The sequence below is a fragment of the Argopecten irradians genome, chromosome 8, assembly GCF_041381155.1.
Source record: "Argopecten irradians isolate NY chromosome 8, Ai_NY, whole genome shotgun sequence".
NCBI lineage: Eukaryota > Metazoa > Mollusca > Bivalvia > Pectinida > Pectinidae > Argopecten > Argopecten irradians.
The window spans coordinates 34,719,990-34,739,781 of record NC_091141.1 but is presented as its reverse complement, the minus strand read 5'-3'; the positions used below and the strand labels follow the sequence as shown (position 1 = coordinate 34,739,781).

The 19,792-nt window shown below is 34.9% G+C and overlaps 1 protein-coding gene across 1 annotated transcript in view; it reads right to left on the bottom strand.

The window, feature by feature from the left end:
• Positions 1-1,471: 1,471 nt before the first annotated feature.
• Positions 1,472-19,792, bottom strand: part of LOC138328935 (uncharacterized) — a 32,255-nt gene continuing 13,934 nt past the window's right edge. Inside the window, exons 2-5 of the mRNA XM_069275643.1 lie at positions 11,619-11,722; positions 11,288-11,398; positions 8,681-8,837; positions 1,472-1,970 (exon numbers count right to left, since the gene is read on the bottom strand). Of these exons, the coding sequence (XP_069131744.1) occupies positions 1,923-1,970; positions 8,681-8,837; positions 11,288-11,398; positions 11,619-11,719 (417 nt within the window). The 5' untranslated portion in view covers positions 11,720-11,722 and the 3' untranslated portion in view covers positions 1,472-1,922. The remainder of the gene's footprint in view (positions 1,971-8,680; positions 8,838-11,287; positions 11,399-11,618; positions 11,723-19,792) is intronic.

Below are 19,792 nucleotides of genomic sequence, written 5' to 3'. Positions count from 1 at the left end.
ATCATAACAGTAGTATCGTATAATTCATAAATTACATGAACCACGGAATTTACCCACCACGAATATTACTCAAGTGGAAAAACGCGAAAAAAGAAACTCGCTAATTTAATCGCTTTAAATACCGCACTTTATAAAAGTAATTAAGGTACCGCTAATAACAAATGTTTTTTGTAAAGTAAAGTTGTTTTTTTCATGTGAAATGTTGCTTTAAAGGCCCACTACCTTTCCGAAACGGCTTTTAATTTTTAAAATTGGAATGTAAAATAAGATCGATAATTTTGTAGAGTCCTAAAAATTATTAACTTACCATTAATACTACATTTATCATCACCTTCTGAACGATTTGATTAAAATGAATGAAATGTTTATTTTCATAACGCGGGTCGTATTATGTTTCCCGCCGTCGTCCTAAATACCGCGCGGTAGTTGACTATCACTGCGACAGACGGCAAAACAGCGAATTGACTCTCCACTGTTTTCATATATATCGCAGGCAATCTTGCATATGTTTGGTGTCGTAACCTTATTTTAGGTCATCGGTATGCATTTTCTGGTGTTATTAATGTTTTCTAAGAAACCTTTATATTTTGCTCTAGAAAGGTAATGGGCCTTTAAGTATGTGTTATACAATTGCACAACTAATCTATCACCCCAAACTCATGCTACAAGTCCTCATGAAAATATTTATGACTTATTTATAAACGACGGTTGGATTTCCACCTGGGACAAAGGATAAGCAATATATGATTAAATTTAATTCACAGCCTTCGTTGTGTAGGTTAACTTCTAAAGTGGTGTTATTCTTAGGATATCGACATGATGTGACACTTAAATTAATAAAAACTACCTATAAAATTACCTGTACATTAAAGTACCTATAATGACTTTTTTTCAGGTGAAATAATGATTTTTTTTCACTATTGACAACCACATTTGAGATGAAATATTGTTGTTTTTTGAAATTATGAAAATACGATTAGATTTCAGGTGAGGACAATAACTGCATAAAACGATGTTAAGCAGGTTTACCTGGGAATTTGATATCAAAGGGTATACAATTCAAACATAATACGTAGAGTTCAAGAGTTTTGAACTCAACGAGTATATCCTCGATGCTCCTGGGGCTACTATCACGGGCGCAATATCCACACCTGGGCTATCTCATGGGAAAACTGGAGCCATTTCAGGAGAAATTAACTGACTAATTACAACCTTACAGAGAATTCCTTTGAGGATTGTAGAGAGTGAGCGACGCTCAACTTCAAAGCCACACAGACAACCACAGTTTACCGTTATACAATTCCTTTGGATTGCACGCAAAAAGATCAAATAATCTGTGTCTTCTGGTGCTATGAGATAGACAGGGGTGGCTATAATGTCAGTGATAATAACCCCTGGAGAATTGAAGATGCATGATTTGATTTTAGAAATTAAATATACTTAAGTTTTTTTATAGGAGAACAAGTCCTGATTTCTTTATTCAATCTTTGTAACAATTGGCCACACTTTTAATACAAGCACGTCTCTCCCTATGTTCCATTTCCGAATCAACAGGATACTGTTATTAAAGCTGAATTGTGTTGTTTTGTTTCTATCTAGGTATACACTTGTACATTAATATGTATATTTCAATGTTACAAAGTATCGTTTTACATGCATACATAATATATTCGTAGATGTTTCGTACATTTATAAAGCGAATTTCTCTCAGTAGTGTAATGAATGTGAAAACGTTTTCCTTTCATATACTGAAATAAAGATATAGATAAGAAAATATTATTTAAAAGGAAATATATAATTTACATCTTAGTCTTTGTGTTGATAAAGAAATAGTAGTAGGAAAATAGGTTTTGAAAAAGATAGACTTTGAAAAGCACATTTAAGCCAATGAAGGCTTTTCAATCGTTCTCCGCATCGTTCTATCACTCTCTGCCTGAGTCGTAGTCCAACCATATATCAGGATGGCTTCTCTGAAAAGATATAAATAAAACAATATTATTAGTACATTATGTGAAAAAAATACTAACTTCTGATTGGCTACATACATAGGAACTATTTACAATAGTGTCAGCTGCCCCGAGCATTATCGAAGTGGCGCGAATTGGGCGTGACTCTATTGTGACGTCACTATTACATAAAATCATTTCAACGTTCTGCTGAAGCAAGGCGTCAAAGTTGGTGAACAGGCATGGTGTACAGGGATGGAAACAAATATCGCTTTCTGCCGAAGATTTTTTTTCCAATCAGCTGATTTGTTTAAAAGTAGGTCTAGAATTTTTACCAAAATATGATTGCTCCAAGAACAAGTACTTTTAATGCATTTATCTCACAACTGTGCATGTTCCACAAAGGAACAGCCATGTGATGAAGAAAGGTTCCCTAACAAGTAACTGTTATTTATCCTATTTATCAAACTAGGAAATAGTTCATTTTCGAAGGAAAAACAATAACTGTATCGGTAACCTCTATATACCACTCCCTTTCAACAATAGTTCAATTGATTGAGTTATTCTTAAAATAAATAAATATGTTTATCAAGTCACAAATTAACGACCAACTTCAAATAATGAAGTATCACACCGTTGATAAGGTTTAAGAGCTGATACCATTTAAGGAGGCTAGGCATACTATAAACTACTTTAGTTTTTGCGGGATACAATTGTTTGTGTAGTTTTGGGAAAAAGCGCGAACGCGAATTCAAATATTCTATACTAGTTATTGTATAAACATATACTGTTAATCAGCTTTATTTCACGTGCGATTTATATTCGTGAATTTCGTGATCTTACGAAAGTTTATATCCGCGTATTAACATCTACGTCATTGATGGTGATTAGAAATTCCATTTAAGTTTTAAATCCGCGAATGTTAATCTTCGCGAACTTGTTTTGAATTTGAAATCGCGAAATTTGATAGCCGCGAAAGAAAGTCGGTTTAGAGTATATAAATGCGCGATAGTCAGCAGTCCTGAGTAGGCCATGGGCTAGGAGGGTCCCACATGCACCCCCTCCCCAAACCTCCGAACCAATATTTTTCTGAACCCTTATGACTCACTGATCACAAATCCAAATGTTAACATTGCATAAGTTGGGATGAACTTCCGGTTATGACGTCATCAAGATGGCCGCCATCTCGAATTTCACTAAATATTGAAAAATAGTCATAACATTAACATTTTTCAACCGAAGTAGACAAATGAGGTATCAAAATGACCACAACAGAACATCAAATACATATCAGGACCAAAAAACCCAATATATGTAGTGATTTCTACGCAGGAAATGAAAAAATCGGATTTAAAGCTCAAAAATGGTGATTTTTGAACAGCAAATTTTTCATATTTTGTTTGACGCAGCAAAAATGTTTCCCATCAGCAATCTATTATTTCTAATAGGTTTTTTGACCTCTTATCAATCAGTGTAAGCAACGAAAACAACCAAAACCAATGTTAACATCGTATAAGTTCCGGTTATGACGTCATCAAGATGGTCACCATCTCGAATTTCACTGAAAAATGAAAAATAGTCAAAACATTGACATTTTTCAACTGAAGTAGACAAATGAGGCATCAAAATGACCACAATAGAACAACAAATACATGTCAGGACCAAATAATCCAATATATGTAGTGATTTGAACGCAGGAAATGAAAAAAATAATATTTTCAGCTCAAAAATAGTAATTTTCAGCATTTTTTCATATTTGGCTTGACGCAGCAAAATTGTTTCCCAACAACAAATTATTATTCACAATCAGTTATTTGACCTCTTATCAATCGGTTAAAACAACAACAACAAAAATATATAGAAATGCAAAAGAGAATTGTCATACCATCATTTGGTTTAGAAAACATCACCGGATGCGGCATGTTATTGTTATTTTTTCCAAACCGCTAACACTACATTTTCCTGGTGTCTTGGAATTTCCTGAATATAACATTGGCTATTGACGATTTATTTCTTAACAAATTTGAATTTAAAGTTGGCTGAATATCTAAGTGGGACTTCAAAATAATCCATTTTCATATTCGAAATTTTGTAGACTAGAATTTTTTTAGACCTCTCAAACTGAATTATTACAGCAAAGCGCTAACTAATAGCTATAGGGTATCAAATTAAAGTTCCGTAAATACCATGACACTTTTCGAAACATATTGTGTCTTTTAGAATGAGCACAGCCATTGTTCATTTCCTGTGTATAACGCAAGGAGATATAAGATGGTTACTACAGTGTCACATATTTCTTTCATTAGTTCTTAATGGTAATCATGCTTTCTCGCCAGAGTGTCGTCTTCGACCTCGGTGACCTGATGTGACATTACATTACCGGGTTACCATCGTGGTTCTAACTTGTCAACTATCCATGGTCAGAGTTAAGATCAGAAACATCGGCTTCAGGGATGTGATGAATAGTTCTTCATACGAATTATGGAGTTATGTGCTAAGGAGAACCAATCCACCATTGGAAGAATGTGCATTTGGTGTAATTTTCATTATGCCGGAGAAGTCTGAAACAGCATATACGTACGATACATGTATGTTAGAATCTGAAAGAGATCCCACATCCCTGAACCTGTTGTTCCTGATATGAACTCTGGCCGTGGATGGGTCATAAAAGACTGGTAATGCAGTGTCACATGAGCTCATCGACATCGAAATCACTACACATATTGGATTATTTGGTCCTGATATGTATTTGTCGTTCTATTGTGGTCATTTTGATACCACATTTGTCTACATTAGTTGAAAAATATCAGTGTTATGACTATTTTTCATTTTAAGTGAAATTCGAGATGGTGGCCATCTTGATGACGTCATAACCGGAACCTATACAATGTTAACATTGGTTTTTGTTGTTTAAACTGATTGATAAGTGGTCAGAAAACTTTTTTTGAAATAATAGATTGTTGTTGGGAAACATTTTTGCTGCGTCAAACAAAATATGAAAAATTTGCTGAAAAATCACCATTTTTGAGCTTTCAATCCGATTTTTTCATTTCCTGCGTAGAAATCACTACATATATTGGATTTTTTGGTCCTGATATGTATTTGTTGTTCTATTGTGGTCATTTTGATACCTCATTTGTCTACTTCGGTTAAAAAATGTTAATGTTATGACTATTTTTCAATTTTTAGTGAAATTCGAGATGGCGGCCATCTGGATGACGTCATAACCAGAAGTTCATCCCAACTTATGCAATGTTAACATTTGGATTTGTGATCAGTGGGTCATAAGGGTTCAGAAAAATATTGGTTCGGAGGTTTGGGGGGGGGGGGGGGGGTGCATGTGGGACCCTCCTAGCCCATGGCCTAGAGTCTTTAATGGTGAATTTATGTGTTCGCGAATTATCGAATGTCCTATAGACACGTATTGGTTTTACCTTTGATTATTTTTAATCAAGTAATAAGATTATTTTCTGACTTCAGTGGGTCATAAGGGTTCAGAAAAATATTGGTTCGGAGGTTTGGGGGGGGGGGGGGTGCATGTGGGACCCTCCTAGCCCATGGCCTAGAGTCTTTAATGGTGAATTTATGTGTTCGCGAATTATCGAATATTTTGAAAATAATTAAGGCGCGAAACATGTATTTTATTCGCGAAATAAAGTTAAACCATTTTGTCTAAATACAACCAAAAATGTATACAGTAACAGGATTATAGAGGTATGAAATGCCCTCCCGGAGCATATGGTCAACTCTGGAAATATTAATAGGCTAAAGAATGAAGTTAAATATGTCATGTTCTAGTGTTTATTTTGAGAAAGTTACATAGGACCCATCGTCGTTATTGCTGGAATATGTCTATTTGTTTCTGTATGTTAGATATGCTCTGCTCCACTCATCTTTCATCAAAAGTACATGTTATATATAAGATATACACTGCCAGTGATCAGAATATTATGAATCTCATTACACAGAGAACTGGTACAGATTTACAACCAATGGTATATATATGTAGTATAACCTAGTCAAAATGATTTATATAAACACTTACATCTACATCGACATAGATCCAATTATAAATGGATTTATTTACTTTTTTAAATTTTTTTTTACCTTGTCATTAAATTTGGGGATGGTGTTTGGTGGTTATGAGTATAGTGCTACCCATGTCCGCATTGTCCCGTCACGTCTCCGGTCATTCTCGATACTCCAGGGGTTCCGATCACTTACGATGTCTACACCCTTAGACTATCTCATAATGGAAATGAAGGCAGCTCAGCTGAAAATGTTTGACCAATCACTGGCTAGCAAGCATTTCCTTTGAAGATTACAGAGAGAGCGACGCCTAACATCAAAGCCACACAGTCAACGACAGTGTACCGTTATACGGCTCTTTTGATGTACATCAAAGGACTAAATTACCTGTTCTATTCTGTTGCCTCCAGTTTCACTATGAGATAGTCCAGGGGTGTAGAGATCGTAAGTGATCGAAACCCCTGGAATATCGAGGATGGTCTCCGGTCCTTCCTGCTTTAATTTCGGTAGATGGGGATATGGATGTCCTATAGACACGTATTGGTTTTACCTTTGATTATTTTTAATCAAGTAATAAGATTATTTTCTGACTGCTGATGTTTGTATTGGATTGATTTTTTTCTCATCACACACGATGCATCCCCTGCTTAGATATTTCCGTCTTTAATAAAATGGCATTGCCCATATTTAGCTAAGCAACCTATATCACTGTTATGATCTAAATATAGATTTGGACTTTAAAATCTACATATTTTAACATAAGGAAGCTGTATAATAAGTTTATATTTAACATGAAATCGATTGGAAATTAAACCTTAATCACTTGTAATTCGAATTTGATGCAATTGCGCCAGATAGCATTTTCGCACCAGTCGGTCGCTTAGCTAAGGGATCATGCAATGCTGGTATTCGATCATCTGTTAGGTGAGAACTGTAATAATGCTATATATCAATATAATGGTCGGTAGTTTACGATTAAAATCACATTCAGAGCATCAATTGGTACTTAATGTTGATTTCTGATACTCCTGATTACCTTAATTATCCCCAGACCTGTTTGGATCCAAGTCCCGGCCCACCCTGCGGTGTCTACCATTAATATGACCTAGGCCATAGTGCTACCGGTTTATCAGATTGCTGATCGTTATTGACGATATATTTCTCGTCCTATTGTGTTTTCGATACGTCTGGTGCGTACGGCAGTCGTCATATGTATAATCTACTTTCTGAGTTAATGTATGATTGATTCATAAGATTTCTATCTGTACATTATTATCCCACAGTCAAGACATATTTGTCAAGCTTTACATATATGTAATCTTTTGACGGATACTTTGTCCTGTATACCAAAGTAAGCAGTAATGCCAACCTTTTTGTGTTTTGTCCCGTATGGTTAGTTTTGATGATTTTTTCCGTTCGATTGTGCTTTTCCAGAACAATGGTTATGAAGGCTTTGGTATCTCTGGAAAGCCAGAAAACCATTCGTAAGCAAGTCTATGGTAACGTGAGGAAATCCGAGAAACTATGGTCATTAAGATTTTAATGGTGCGGGAAAGCCGGTAAACTATGGTCAATACGATATTGGTGGTGCGGGAAAGCCGGGAAGCTCTGGGCATTTAGGCTTTGGTGATGCGGGAAAGCCGGGAAGCTCTGGCCAGTCAGGCTTTGGTGATGCTGGAAAGCCAGAAAGCTCTGGCCATTCAGGCTTTGGTGATGCGGGAAAGCCAGGAAGCTCTGGTCATTAAGGTTTTGGTGATGCGGGAAAGTCGGCTAACTATGGTCATCGAGACTTTGGTATTGCGGATTTAGGTGAAACTGGTTATTAAGGCTTTGGAGGCAAAGGAAAGCAGGAAAACTGTGACCATTAAGATTTTGGTTGTGGTTGAAAGCCTGGAAGCTCTGGCCAATAAGGTCTTGGTGATGCGGGAAAGCCGTGAAGCTATGGTTATTAAGGCTTTGGTGGTGCGGAAAAGCCGGGAAACTTTATTTTGACTTTTTGATTCGTGGAAGCGGGAAAACTATAGTCAGCAAGTCTTAAAAGACGCGGGAAAGCAGGGAAACTATGGCCATTAAGGCTTTAACTGTGAATGAAAGCTGGGAAAGTATGGGTCATTAAGAGTAACACTTTTGTTGTGCAAGTTATTCTAAAACTAATGTCATTAGGGCTTTGTTGGTGCAGGAAGCTCGGGAAGTTTGGTTATTTGGTGTTGAGGAAAACTGAGAATCTGTGGATTAATGCTTTTGGGTTGTGGAAAAGAAGGAAAACTATGGTCTTTCAGGTTTTGATTGTGCAGGAAAGTTAGGAAAGCCGCAAATGAGTCAAATAGAGCTCAACGACGTTCATATATTAATAAATTTGAAACTCGATAGCACACCTGCGTGCAAACCTATCATCTTACTTTTTACCAGTTCCTTCTTTTTATGATGCATAACCGGGATTTCCGGAACACACGGACATATTCTTTTCTATTTTTCCTTTCCTAGAGCCTATAGTTCATGTCCATAGGACACGATTGTTTTGAAACTCGCTATTGAAAGACATGCTGCGGGTTTTTCTATAACTCTATACCTTTGCTTTTCGGAGCTTTGGTGCAGGTTTTTCTATAACTCTTACGTGCACTTTTGTTAGATATGTTTTGAGTTTTTCTATAACGTTCACCTAAGCTTTTCGGAGCTTTTATGAGGGTTTTTTCTATAACTCTTACCTGCACTTTTCGGAGCTCTGCTGCGGGTTTTGTACCAAGAATTTTACTCAGGACTCCTATTGGCACGATAACGGCTTTGTTGACGTCATCGCTTCCTTCGTGGCTATCCCAGACATCGGCTGAGCTATCATCCATATCGTTTTTGGAACGTAAAACACTGAAACATGATTACATAGACAACCAATAAGATATGCTGTTAGTGTTTAATAGTTTAATCTAACAGGTATGCTCATTGGTTTAAACTTGATGCCATCATCTAATAATGTAAAAATGCAGATGTTTTCATTTGCAACGTCGCAACTGATTGGCGTAGACATCAATTTTTTCAGAGGAAAAGATAAGAAATATAATTTCACTGGATGATATCGAATTATGAGACTTAATTTGAATAAAGCTTAATATCTATAGCTTTATCACAGTATACGCGCATGCGTATTCTGATTTTTGTGTTTACGAAACATAAAATCTTTTGAAGTTGAACCATAGAGGCATTGTTAATAATCTATGTATTAAGTTTTTATCTAAAATTCTAAAAATTTAAACCGCGAAATATGGAGAATTTTACGAAGATATGCATACCCTGACAGACAAATCGCAAAGTTTTTACCGACTAAATTTAACTGGCTATATGGTATCCTGAATGCAAATGTAATTATAAGCTGTCTACAAGATGTGTCTATTGCTAAGGTTGTAATTGATTGTTCCGTTAAGTTAAACGATATTAAGGAATCACTCGTATTCCCATAACAGCTTTACAAAGCTCATATCACTTTTGCTGGGCGACATAGAACGCTGATATCACAATACTAGTATAGAATCGCTGTCACTTTCAAAATTGATCTAAGGGATTAAATGCATTACTGTTTAAAATTGTTGAAATGTTGCATGTAACATTGGTGTTTTATGGATCTTTAAGCCAATGGGGCATCGAAATGACGTTGATTCCATCCTTGAATAACGTGTTTATAGATGTAACGTCTGTAACTATGCTCTCGGGAATGTTCAGGCGATCTATCTCGTTTTTGCAGGACCTTGAGAACAGTGAAATAACTAAAAATGTTGATTTATGTACAAGTCTATTGCCGTGTCAGCATTAAAGGTGTTCTAAGTATGAATATAGTTTTACTTTTAAATAAGTCTATGATGTCTATGACGGCCGATAGAAGTGGAGACAGAAAAACGGTCACTATAGACATTAAATAAAGCTAGTTTCCCATTTCCGTATTCAGCCCGAGTGAAAGATTTTGGCTAATCAACCTGAGGCTTGCCGAGGGTTGATGGTCAAAATCTTTCACTCAGGTTGAGATATCCCTGTCCACCTGAAAGGCCGATGTAAGATTCTTTTTCTTCCATACTTTAATGAGAAATGGTGAAAATTCAGTTGACATTAACGTCGCTGTGCGTAAAAATGGTGGCAGCATGTATTTATGACGTCACTGTCTAGCGCGTGTGAGCTGTCTTTTCCCTACCCCGGTTAAAGACAGAGTTATCTTTTCCCTAGCAACTGCGGAATAATCCTGTCAAGTATGGAAGAAAAATTCGTCAACCGACACCTCAACATTTGATAAAAGTACCCGCGTATGTAGGCTATATTATTTAATGATCGTTTACTTTTATCAAAATGTAAAATATTGAATATTAGAAACAAAACCCAATAATTATTTTTTCTTTGTTTTCATACAAAATCTGGCTTTCTGATTGGCCAATATTTTTTTTGCATACCACTATGAAAAAAAAATCCGAGAATGGCGCGAAACTCCGACATTATCGTGACGTCACAATAGAGACATTGACGTTGCGTATTGATTCGGAAAAAAGAATCCCTTGAAAAACCACTATAATGTTACATTTAAACATACTTCATTTTATCAAATAATGTATGAAATTAATTATAAGTATTGATGTCATTATCTTTTAATTTTAAGATAATTTTATCGGGGTATGAAAAAAAAAATTGTTTGCAAACTTTTGTGAGAAACCGCTACGCGGATTCACACAGTTTGCAATCAATAGTGACATCAATGCTTAATTAAAGAACATTTATCCTGCAATTGTCCTTGACGTTGTCGGAATAATTTTCACTACCAACTGAAGTACATCATATGCGGCTATTCCATTGACCTACTTCCGAGGTGAAACATTGGTTGAAAGATAAACATATTTGCAGCATTGTTGGCATCTTAACCTATATATATAAAGAATGTGTATCGTCATTGGTATATACAAATATGTTTAGTTAAGGATAGAACGACAAACGTGGATTGCCAATGGTTCACCACTCCTGCCACTTTCGCCAAAGTGGCCGACTAATACCCCCACTTCACTTGAATAATAATTCCATTTACAAGGGATATTGCAGAACCCTATATAATTTACTCAATCCCCCTTTATGTTAGAGTTCTGTGTACCAAATTTTATCTAAATCTGTCCAGTAGTTTAAGAGGAGTTTGCCGGGCAAACTTGTGTCTACAGACAGATAGACGGACAACCCGATTCCAGCATACTCCCTTAATGTCGTTACGGGGATATAACTTCAGCATATATTTAAGACAGTGACCATACATACTCTATGTATGATCACTATATGTATCACTGTGGTATACGTACATCGAGGAAAGATCTCCATAGTTTGATAATCCGCTGTTGCTAATTTTACTTGTCTCCTCCCCATCTCGTTTCGCTGCCACTCCCAAACATCGTGGAGCAAAAGGGTAATGTCTGAAAATGACAAAAGATCCATATAATTATAAAGTTCTTTTAAATTAATATGCTTGTACAGCATACTAAACATGTGGAGAAAGGGTAGAAAAAATGTTAAAAATGATATTTACGATAAGAAGTTTTCTTTTTTCCGAAAATTACGTCAGTAGACCGCAAAACTAAGTTGGTTTATGATATATTTTACTGAGAACTGAATGCTATGTTATAAGGTACTTACGCGCAAAATCTCCGTCTAATTTTCGGTCTAGCATTGACCACACCAGCAACAAAAATTACAGTCAATGTCAAAACCAAGAGGTCCGGCGTTATTGTTTGCATACTCTGAAAAGAGAATAGTGAAGATTCGTTTATTAACTTTACCATTGATAAACATGCTGACATCAATTAAAATTAATTTAAAGTAACGATGCTTCACAGAATCACCCTAGTTGTGACTCGTTCACCCCAGCCTTGTTCAGTATCAGAGATTTACAATATTGGTACACCTTCTACAAATAGACAAGCAAAAACTCCACATGACCTGTGGAGCATCGAACTGTCATGTAAATTTTAACATTGCTTAGATAAGAAGTGCCTTAATTCAGTAAAAGTAATTATTCAAAACTTAGCAATCATTTATTTATTCTGATTGGATTAATGATTATAATTGGAAAATAAAATATTATATAAGGGATACTTAAAACTAAAATGCCTCTGAATTGTTCGTAGAACAAAAAATTCAATTTGTAAGTGGGAGATGATACAAATAATTACAATAGCATACCAAACTAAAGTAGTTTATGAATGAAAACAGGGAAAAGTGAAGTGTCTACACAACGACAATTCCTTGTACTACACTACATGTATGACTTTCCTTGTTCTCAATTGACCCAATGACCATACATATATCTTCCTTTTATAGAACGTCCATATTGTTTTTGTTTTGTTATACTAACCATAACCGGTTGTTTGTTAGTTTTGAAATTTAATATTACATTTTATACAACAACAAAAATTACCAGATCAAGAAAAAGAGAAATCGCTCTTTATTCGTTCAATTTGCCTGGATCGAACACTGTTGTTTTGGTAAGTCGATCATCTTTATATTCTTGGGCATTTTGATACCGATCACACCTTCACATCCATAACGCAATTTTATTGCACAACCAAAATAGAATAGATATATAGCATGTCTGTAGCTATCTCATCAAACGAAGCGATGCATGTCTCATCGTACCAATAGCTCCATCTTTAACATGTGCATTTCTGATGATGTTTAAACTCTGGGTTGTGTCCCCGCTGACTTACAATATTTTCGCTGTACCTAACCTTATCATACGCGTGAGCCCACCTGTCTATACCCATCAAATATCTACAGCTACTTACCAAAATCTAACATGGCCTTTTTATCTTTCGTCTGCCGACTTTCACCGATTAACTATATATACATTTTTTGGTATGCTCATACACAATACGGTCTGTCTTAGAAATGTATCAGTTATTTAGGTTTGTAACAGAAGAGGAGAAAATGAAGCGGTAAGACCTGGATTCGAGCCTGTGCTACCAGGTCACCGATGATCTACCCAGCCCAATCTCGCTACAAGTTGTAAATATGCATAAAGCCATTCATATAATGATGAATTCATACAGTTGTACCAACATTTCACACCATTTCGAGAAAAATGAGTTTCACCAATTGTATGATTTTTAATCCCCGCCATCAGAACGCTATCAACGTAACTACAGTCGTATAGCTTCAGAAAAGATCGGGATTCGAACTCGAGACTCTCGGAACGCTTGACGGAGACTTGATTGGTTGGTGACCTTTGACCAATCCATTCGAGTCCTTCTACATTTGTATATAGAAGTGAATAATGAGTGATACTCATAACTTTTATTGTCGGTGACAAACGGATGTCAATTCATTCACATCCAAAATATCTTTTGCTTATCTTATTCTATATTTTTGCCATTTCCTTAAGCTTTGATATCAATTGTAAAAAAAGAAGTGTATATGAATTATCTTTCCGCTCACAAAACAATGCTATCCTATTGATTCCATTGTCCAACTAGTACGATGATGTGAAGTGTGATATATCGTTCCCGTGTCTGTATATTATTTCAATTGTAATAATCTCTTTAAAATCTAATTGTAACACAACCGTTATGGTAATCTAACAACTGATCGTAAACAATTATATAGAATGATGCCTGTCGTTGGATAATGTTCGTTATGAATAAAATATTGTTAAAATGAAACAAACCAACAATTCACATCTAACGTGAATTACATTTGAAAGGTAATACTGTTTAGTCTCATTCACTGTGTATATCTAGCAATGTTTTGCAAGCCTATGAATTACTAGTCAAATACACAGGAATCAATTATAATATGCAGTAATTTTGTTTCATACTACAGGACGATATACATGATGTCCATCGCCATATGTAATTTTGTATATAGTATATATACATAATTATATATTAGTGTGTATTTTCAGTAACATGTACGATTTGTGTCAGTTCAAAACATAATTGTTAAATGATGTTCTTAAGATCCAGTCCAGTGCAAATATGTTTTTAAAATATTCTTCTATATACATGAATGTAATCATGTTTATAATATAAAAATATAAATTTAAGCATTGGTTGTCATAATTTATCAAACATTGGTGTGTGATGTACATTGGGTGTTCTAGCATATCTGTCATTGTGCGCTAACGCGCACCACTGAATATGCTAGAACACCAAATGTACGTTACACACCAATGTATGTCAAAAATATGACAACCAATGGTCAAATGTATGTTTAGAATGTAATACCGTCTCGATGTCCTCGCGAAAGAATGTCCATTAAACACAAGTGCATAATCATATTGGTTTCACGTCATTTAAAATTCCGTGATATAATCATGCATATCTATGATTATGTTGTATTTTTTTTAAATATTTTCGCGACGATTAATATTTGCGTTGTATATCCTCCACAAATTTTGCGAAATAAAATTGCACTCGAAAATAAATGAGTTTGCAGTACTTTAAACCGATTTTCCTTAGCGTGCGATCTGCTTTCGCGAATTGCGAGATCCGAGTAAATTTGCGTAGCTTTATCTCCACGAATTGATATTTACATCATTGATTCTGAAAGGAATTTCCGGACATTTTTTAATCCGCGAATATCAATCTTCGCGAACTTGTTTTGAAATGGAAATCGCGAAATCATGTAGCCGCGAAATACAGTTGGTTTACATTTCTTCACAGAAACGTAAATGATACAAGATACTTTCATTCCAGTAGTCTTACAAAATAAACACATTTTCAACGTTTCCAAGTTGAAATTATATCAATGGAACACTATGGTTTGTCATATTTTTTTTATTCCATACTTATTTAGAAATCTTCTGGAATGTGAGGTAGCTTTACAGTCATTTAGAACACTATCGTCTACAATTTCACCTTTAATTCTCTCAAACCGTCGCGATGAATGGTTTACTTTGTTTTACGATCGTGTCATTGCAGTGGTCAACAGTATACGTGGGAAGTTATCTCATACACTAGACGTACAAATGTAGTTTTATAGGAAAATAAAGTCTTCCGATCCGTTAAGATTCCGTGTCTACATGTTTTATAGCTTTTTAACCTTTGTGCAAACTCAATGATACGCATAAAATCGTATTTTTGAAATAACGACTACTTCTATGGGTTTGTCTGTGTATCAAATCCAATCAAGGTTTTCACCTTTCTTATCGCAAACTGTTATTTTGAATATATTTTGAAAAGATGAAGGAAGATGTATAATGCAATGAATGACGACAGGAGTGAGGATGATAGTGGTGATGATGATGATGATGATGATGATAATGATGATGGGGAGGAGGAGGATATGAGAGGAAAATTGAAGAGGATGAGGGAAGGAGTAGGAGGAGGGGAGGAGGAGGAGAATGGAGGAGGAGGAGGAGGAGGAGGAGGAGGAGGAGGAGAGGAGGAGGAGTAGGAGGAGGGGAGGAGTAGGAGGAGGGGGAGGAGGAGGAGAATGGAGGAGGAGAAGGAGGAGAAGAAGAAGAATGGAGGAGGAGGAGGATTAGGAAGAGGAGGAGGAGGAGAATAAGAAAAGAAAAATGGAGGAGGAGATAAGAAGAATGAAGGAAGACGAAGAGGAGGAAGAGGAAAAACATATATGGATAATGAGACATAAACATTTGAGTCTATTACTTATCGTAGTCGTACAATGTAACCTAAAATAATTGTATCCGATATTATTAGTATATACGATAGTCATTATGTATTCAAGTAATGTAGATAATGAAAAGGTAAAATTTCAATGAGGTAATATCTTAATCTATTTTATTTCATAATTTTAAATTTTATTTCAATTTCCATAACCTTACAAGGTCTCTTCATACACCATAATTATCATCAAGTTAAATTTATGCGAATGATGAAAGTTCAATTTGTTGTTTTTATATTTGGCGTAGTGAAACTCAACTACCATGCGGGAATTGAGACGACTCACGATAAAATAAATGTTTTTTATTCTAATGTATTTGATTTTAAATGTTCATAAAGTGACGATATGTATAAAGGATTTTAATATAATGTAGTAATTTCGGTTAGCTAATGACTTTTGGAACTCTTCAAAACTACAGTATCAAAGTCACCTTGCAATAACATTTTGAAAAATAAAATCCGTTTCGGTTTAGGTGCCTTTAAAATGGCGTGATAATACTATAATTAATTTATACATTGATAATGCCATCAAAGTAACATAGACGAACCAGTTGCACGTGATCATCAAATTGGTTTTTCTATAGCTGTACCGTCTGTAAATGATGATAGCATCAAAACAAATCAAAAAGATAGCTCATCTATTTTTGACTTTTGGTACTGAAAGAAAGACAATCACTTCACCGGGATTATATCTTCTCTGGCATACATCAATTTCTGCATGTGAATTATACAATCTTCTCAATGCTTTGTATTTCGTTTGGAATGAAGAACACTTGAACGAATTTGATCTCATTGCACACGAGATCTCGGATCATGAAATCAATTACCATCTTTATAATGATAATAGCTATACCACAAATAAATCAGAGACTAATTCACAAGCCTATGTAAGACCTTTACGTTACTAGATCTTTTGACGGCAGGACATGGACATGTACATTAATCGGATGAACGATGTTTTGATATGCTTTATAATGATATACACCAGAGGATTAGGAGCCAATCCTGTCTTTAAAACAGATATAAGATGTTTGTGTATCAAAGACAACCGGACGGTCAGCAACAAGTCAACAAGATGCGATACTGGTATAACTTAACCAATCGTCTTTCTGCCTTTGACCGTCACTTTATGATAGAACGATCAAACCATAACGACGTAGAACTACACATATTTACAGTCTTATAAAGTGTTAGGAAGATACAGATGAAAACAATGGCCTATTTTCGTCTGTTTTACAACTTCTGTGCAGTAATAACAATGACTACGGAACATATAGGGCAATCAGTACTATGCAAATCAATCGATTTAGAAATTTTGGAGCTATATAAAAAAATAAGAAGAAAGAAAAGAAAACAGAGGGTATTCTCATCATCAATCGCTAGTTTATGAACACTCTGATTTGTTTTTATCTCCACAACAAAACATTTTTGACTAGCAGTCGCGTTGTTTTCGAATTTATTTCAAAATGGCCGATATTAATAGAAGCAAAATTGCAAGAAAACGTCGAGGTATGAGAGGAAAATACTCTTTCATACGTGGATATGAATGATAGGGATATTCTACCCTCGGGATCACAAAGTGTTGTAAAACCCTCGGCAAGCCTCGGGTTTTACAACATTTTGTGACCCTCGGGTAGAATATCGTCTTTTAGTATAACCCGACTTTCAAGAAAAAATACTTTGAAACGGTTGCTCAAAAAGTGTTTGGCTTTATCACTTGTGAAATTTCCATTTCTTTGCTACAAAACGTACGTGTAATCATATCTTCATGAAAGTAAGTAGGTAGATAAAGAGTGAAGTTCTTAAAAATTCAGTAAAATTTTGTAAAATAAGTATTAAAAGATATGATTTTATCTTGATTTGAAAATTGTCTTAAGAAGTTCTTAAGAATCCAGTAAAATTTTGTAAAATTAGTATTACAAGAAATGATTTTATTTTGATTTGAAAATTGTCGTTAAACTGTGCTAAACAAGTTAAACAACCCTCTGAGCAACTGGATCCTGGTTTTGAGATGGATAAATATCATATTAGGTCAACTAATGCGTTCACTGACGAGATACGATAGATATCTACAGTATGTCCACAAATAGTAACATATGAATGTTTTGTTTTAATGACATGAATGTAGAGTTTTTCTATGCTATCGAGTAGCTATCGTTAGTATCACCATATAATTACTCTCTTGCAATTATAATATTTTCACAAAGTGTAACAAGTGTTAACCGGTAAAGTCATGTTTACTTACATCTAGAAAGGTCGTGAATATTGTGTCATCCTAACTACCGCCCACCTTGACAACAACTGAAATGAAGATATTTTTAGAATCCCATTAGTACTAATAATAAGTCACTGCTTTATTTTTGTTTGTATGGTTAAAACTTTGTATTTGGCGATAGAAATCAACAACGGACGCGTTGACAGTGATATTTAAAAGATTGAAAGGTTTACTACGACGGCAGAAATCAATTGAAATGAACATTCCTGATCAATTAAAGGCACGTGTTAACGGCTTCTAAAGTTAAGATAGTGTGTTTAGACAAATAATTTAAATCGTAATGAGGAAACTGGATGTCATATTCGCGAGATGAATCGATTTGTTCTAACGATTTTTTTTCAAGAATTGATTATTATCCAACGAATTACACGGTGATCATTAAGCGCGGGATAGGTCACTATTCATTTCCGGTACAAGTTAATGTAGCCAATCGATCTTGAGCAATGTATTGCATTGAACTAGATTTTGTTTTGATGACTATTGTTATGCATTCAAAACAAAGAAGATCAAAAGATATCAACATTTTGGCAATAAATCATGATATTAACATGGACCAATAGGTAAAGAAAATATATGAAATATGATAATTAAAAAAATAACTGCATCTGCACAGTCAGTATAAACATGACAACACCGTAATAAAATAAATAAAAAAATGAAATATAAATACATAGGATGACATTATCTTGACACTGGAACGTTTGTGATAGGCAGGGGTTTTGTTTAACTTTAACATGTCTATAGAAACAGTCGTTTTAAAAATGCAGTTTATGGGGGTAATGACGCAGATCGCTGTAGTGGAAAATGACGATCTTGATTGATTGTCAATCCCAGAACTGTCACGTGGTGCTTATCAGAAGGCGTTAGGGAGCAGGTAACACGTGGGTATTATCTCGAGCAAAAACACCTGAACAACTCATACGCCATTTCCGAGGTAATTAAGAATCCAGATGAGATGTTGATTACTACCTTGCGATCGATATAGGATTCCTCCGGTGTGTTGTACAATTGTACAATTTCACATTAGTCTGTATAAGGATTATAGCCACCAAGTATAAATGGATTCCCTTCTGTAGTTTAAGAGAAGTAGTTGTTTTATCATTTTGTAACAAAGGCACATTAGTCTCATGGCATGTTAGTAAGGACAGGCTTTGTTGTAAGATGCGGAGTACGTAAACACTGTAAATTCAACAAAGTTTGATGGAAACTGGGACACATAACGGGTGTCGTTTGTATGAAAGTGAACACCTGAGAATAGATGATGCAATTTCGTCAAACGCTGTGTATTCATTTGGGAAGTTTAACTTTATAATTACAATCAATCAATGAACAAATTAACTGTAAAAACTCTAAAACACTTCAATGTCATCAATATCATTAAGTACAGTAATTATTCATTGCTAAAAGTGTACAAGACGTAGGTCATTTTCAAAAAAAAAAAAAAAAAAAATTATTAAAATTCATTTGCCAGGTTCATTTAGTTTAATTAGCAAATGATTTCACGAGTACTTGTAGTTTTATTCAGGATTTTGATTTTTTTGAAAATGTTGCCTTTTTTCCGAACATAATATGTGGCTATTAAAAATATGTATTTAGAAATGAACAGACATTAAAAGTTTTCTAGAACAAGATTCCAAATAGGAAGGCATGCCGATTTACTACTATTGACCTGAAATTTAAAACACCATAGCTATGAAAATGGATTTGGTACAAATACTTTCACCACATTTGTGCGTTTAACTGTTCACAAATGTCTGCTTTTGTCACATTGAGTTTATTGCAACTAAACTTTATTTGCCTTTTAGAAGAATTAAAAGACCTTTTGCTAGCACTTGCATATCAGATACAAACAGGTAGATTTTTTTTTATTTGAATTTTTTTTATTGTTTCGTGTGTTTCCTTTTTATGGT